Below are 4464 nucleotides of genomic sequence, written 5' to 3'. Positions count from 1 at the left end.
GCCATATAATTTTCTGATTTATTTCTCGGTGTTCATCTTTACTACTATTATATAAATATTTCTGTAATAGGTTTCATGATCAATTTACAATGGATATGAAAATATCTAATTTCATGTGGGATCTCCTCGTATCAATAGTGTTAATAAAATATTTCCTACTTCTCTGGTAATAACATGATGATAAAATATTTAAATTATCATTCAGATATTTATGGTTCAAATTCCAAATACATTTATAGTAATTTTTTCTTTAAATGAGAAACGTAATCAAAGGATACTAGACTTTTAGATTGATCGTAACGTGCACATTTATTTTAATATCCAATGGAAAAATTTTATGGGGTGGACGAATTGTAAAGATATTGTCAACGAGGATAACTAAAATTTTTACTTTTTTTAAGTAAAATATTTCTTATGATTATGTATCTCTTTTTCAGAATATATGAGATGATTCTAGAAGACCCGCTAAGATATAATTTCACCTTTAACTATCATAAATGAATATATGAATTATGTGGAAGATTGGCCGATCCTTTAAGATAAATCAAACTTTTTGAAAGCCCCACTATGATTCGATGGTCAAAAAATAAGACGGACTTTTAGATAATAAAGATTTAAACATATTACACTTTTGAAAAAATTATGACTTTGGATAGTCTATTTATACTTCTCAATTTACAGGTGGCCCATGAAAATTTTATATATAAAAATCAGTATAAATTATATTTTAAATTTATTTAATAGACCAATTAGGAAGAAAATTGTCTTTTTGGAAAGTATTTTAAAAATAAATAAGAAAATTAAATTAAAGTTTTATTAAAGATGAATATTTAAGTCGATCTTTAAATATAAATTGTATTTAAATTTATTAAAATTTAAAAATTATATAATTATTTTTAAAATTAATCGAATAAAATCTAGACACCTCGATGAAAAAAAAAAAATCAGACTTTGCTAATTTTGGAATGCAGGATCCTTATCCTGTTATCCATTCGCGCGCGAATTAATCTCGAACCAAAATTAGATTAACGCGTGAATTTGAAAGTGCTTAACTTAGCTTGCTTTCTAAAGTTACAGTCTCAAAATTTGATTTCATCAATTTTATTTACTGCTATCAATTTATAGTAAAAATATTATTAATTTGGAGATGATGATAAATTTTAACACTTATAATTCCAATACCTGTGAGGTTAGCTGACGTGTCTTTTATTTTATAAGGAGCCAGCAATTTTATATATTATCAGATATTATGATTTTAACTTTTATAAACTATACACTTACTTTTGAATAATCATATAATATTATGATTTTAGTACTGTTGAAGATGGAGTAACTCAAATATCTTTACAGTATTTAAATCTGCATATATATGAGATAAGAATATTTGGTGAAATATATGCTCCTCAAACAAGGTTAATCTGATTCTCACAAAAGTGATATTAAAAAACCGAAGCATGTAATTCCTATCATGCGTGAAGATTGAGCATATCTTCTGTTTTTTTTTTTTTTTCCAATACTCTACTACATATGATATCTACTAGTTGGAAGATCATTTTTATTATATTCTTAGACGGTTAATCAGGCAAAATACAAAAAAAATTTATGAATTTCTCACTAGTTTAAAACTATCTGGAACAACAGCTGCACATTGGTTTTTCCTATCAAATAATGTGATAAGTCCAAAGTTACTATAAGAAGATGAAGAGAGTCCGGGTTAGTACAGTTGATGCCGGTATGAATATTTATTTTAATAAATTTTATGATAAATTTTTAGTGGGTAAAATGTCTCATTTGAGTATGATTTTTTTCATATAAAAGATCATTGTATTAAAATAAAATATTTTTATAATTTATTTATTTAAATCTTATCAGAGGAGGGATGGACCGTTTAAAATGAGCGATATCACTTTTATTGCTCCAGTTGAAAAAGATCAAGAGAAACTATATTATAAATCAATTACAGTACTAAAACATATCAATTACTAATTGTTTGGAGGAATCATTGCTTCTGTGCTTCTTTTGTGTTATTAATTGGAATGCTGTGTTAAGGGAAAATATTTCCCATTACTTGTATTTTAGATTGAATTGATTGGAGTGAGCGATATTATTTTTTACTCTGATTAATTAGAAATGTGAAATAAGATAAGTTGAGATTAATTATATATGTCTTGAGAAAATTATATCAATACTTAGTTCTCTTAATTAATCTTAGCTCAAATTATTACAGTCAAAATAAAAAAATAATTAAATAAATAAAACTTGTTAACTTGGGTAGCAAGAAAGCGAAAGCACCGAGTTTTGCACCGACGACGCTCAAAAAATCACCCTTCACCTGCGGGCCCACTGAAGCCTCTACTCGCAAGCCAGGTAACAAAGTGAGTCGATCTGTGTCTGCTTCGCGCAAGCTCTTGCTTCCCGTTGTGGAGAAAGGGAGTAAACTTCTACTCTAGTTCCTGATCATTTCCTCCTCTTTCTTTCCCTATTTATTCAGCTCAGTCACTCACTTTCTCAGCTGATCCAAGCTATGGCAAGGTATGTCTGTTCCTTCTGCTATTAGTTTTTCTTCTTCTTCTTCTTCTTCTTCTTCTTCTTCTTTTTGTATGTTATCAAATCGAAGCTCCGGAATTTTGTGAACTTCGATCATTCATTCATGTGTTCACAGGGCGTGGCTTGTTACAGGCAGAGGAATCGCCACGAAAATAAAGAACGGCAGCAGCAGCCATCAAATCAGACAAGATGCCGACGTTGAAGCCAATATGAAATGCCCCAATTGCAACCACCTCATCGACAACAGTGACGTACGTATAACGTGAGTTTTCGTCGATGTTCTTCTTCAGATTAATTGCTTTCTTTCTCAATGCTGTAGCTTCTCGTACAATGCAGGTTGCCCTGGACTGGCCGGGCTTTCCGGCCGGCGTCAAGTTCGAGCCGTCGGACGCCGAGCTGATTGTGCACTTAGAGGCGAGGATCGGGCTCCACGACGACTCAAAGCCGCCGCCGCACATCCTCATCGACGAGTTCATTCCCATGCTGGAGGACGGTGCAGGAATCTGCTACACTCATCCTCAGAATCTACCTGGCGCTAAGAAAGATGGAAGCAGCGTTCATTTCTTTCACAGAGTATCGAATGCGTACGCCAAAGGCCGACGCAAACGGCGGAGGATAAGCCATGAGGAGCAAGTGAGGTGGCACAAAACAGGGAAGACTAAACGCGTGTTCCATGCGTACATGAATGGTGTTCAGATCAAAGGATGGAAGAAGATCATGGTCCTCTACACGAATGCTAAAGGAGCTGCCGCCAGACCTGCAAGCAAAGCTAAGTGGGTGGTGCATCAGTACCACATTGGACCTGAGGAAGATGAACTGGAAGGTCAACTTGTGGTTTCGAAAGTCTTCTACCAACAGTCAGCTGCAACTCACGGTGAGGAAAGTGAAATGCTGGGCATGAGAGCTGATCCGAGAACCCCAAACACAAGCACTCCACAGCCACCCCGGCTTTCGAAGGAGGATTCTCACAAGGAGGACATTAATGGATCAGACTCTTTACAGTTCCTGCTGAATCAAGTGTGTAATTTTCAGGATGAATCTCCTCCCCTGTCATTGCAGTGCCATGAGCATTCCTTTCCTATTAACTCACACTTCAACTCTAGATTTAACAATGATGAAGCCATTAGCACAGCTCAGGAAATCTCTGATCTTGATCACAACATATTGATGGATACACCTCTGGATTTTCAGTTTACGGTAAGATTTCTGATCGATCGTCTTGTGTTTTAATTGTTCAAAGTTTTGTGCTAGCTAGCTAGGCTAATTATGGTTTGCTCACAATTATTGCAGGATTTGCAATTTGGTTCTTCCCAAGAAAGCACAATGAGTTGGCTGGACAAATTACTAGACTGATCAAATTAAAGTTGTCCCGTTGAAGGATATATCGCATCCTGTTTTGTGTCAATTTCTCGCCGTTCTTGATTCTCTCATGGTCGTCATGTTGTGTATTAATTACATATAGGATTGATTTTTGTAAGATCAGATTCTAACTTGTGATTGTTAATTTGTAACATTTTAAGTTCTCTGCCAGAGATTTGCTTAGGTTGTGTGTGATGATGGAATTCTTAATGATAAATCTTATAATCAAGTTCTAAAAGCCAAGAGATTGGATTTAATATTCCTTACGATAAATTCACATGCGATTTAAGATTTGTGATCTAATTTAAGATTATTGGATATCAAATTATTGGATGTGACTTTCGTTTGTATAGAATTCATTATCAGCATCCATTATTATCTATGGGCTAATAATTGATGTTCGCTATATATAAGGTTGATCCTCAGAGGTTTAGAGATCTTGACCTTGTAGTATCATTTCTACGTGAAAAGAAGGTGAATTATGTGTATTTAAAAAGCTTTTCTTTTTCAAACCTTTAAAATGAGAGTGCAGCGTAAAAATAAACTAAGTGAGAAAAA

The 4464-nt window shown here is 33.7% G+C and overlaps 1 protein-coding gene across 2 annotated transcripts; it reads left to right on the top strand.

Moving 5' to 3' along the window:
- Nucleotides 1–2486: 2486 nt before the first annotated feature.
- LOC121973777 (SUPPRESSOR OF GAMMA RESPONSE 1-like) lies at nucleotides 2487–4101 on the top strand. 2 transcript variants are annotated; one of them, XM_042525130.1, is made up of 4 exons: nucleotides 2487–2532; nucleotides 2663–2798; nucleotides 2884–3744; nucleotides 3838–4101. In XM_042525130.1, exons 1-4 carry the CDS (start codon nucleotides 2525–2527, stop codon nucleotides 3898–3900), a joined length of 1068 nt encoding a protein of 355 aa, XP_042381064.1. In that variant the 5' UTR covers nucleotides 2487–2524; the 3' UTR covers nucleotides 3901–4101. The 2 variants fall into 2 exon arrangements, with proteins under 2 accessions (XP_042381064.1, XP_042381065.1); XM_042525131.1 differs by having other exon boundaries at nucleotides 2491–2532; nucleotides 2680–2798.
- Nucleotides 4102–4464: the final 363 nt, after the last annotated feature.

The sequence above is a fragment of the Zingiber officinale genome, chromosome 4A (assembly GCF_018446385.1).
Source record: "Zingiber officinale cultivar Zhangliang chromosome 4A, Zo_v1.1, whole genome shotgun sequence".
NCBI lineage: Eukaryota > Viridiplantae > Streptophyta > Magnoliopsida > Zingiberales > Zingiberaceae > Zingiber > Zingiber officinale.
Note: the sequence above shows the minus strand (reverse complement) of the source record. Positions and strands in the feature narration are given on the sequence as shown.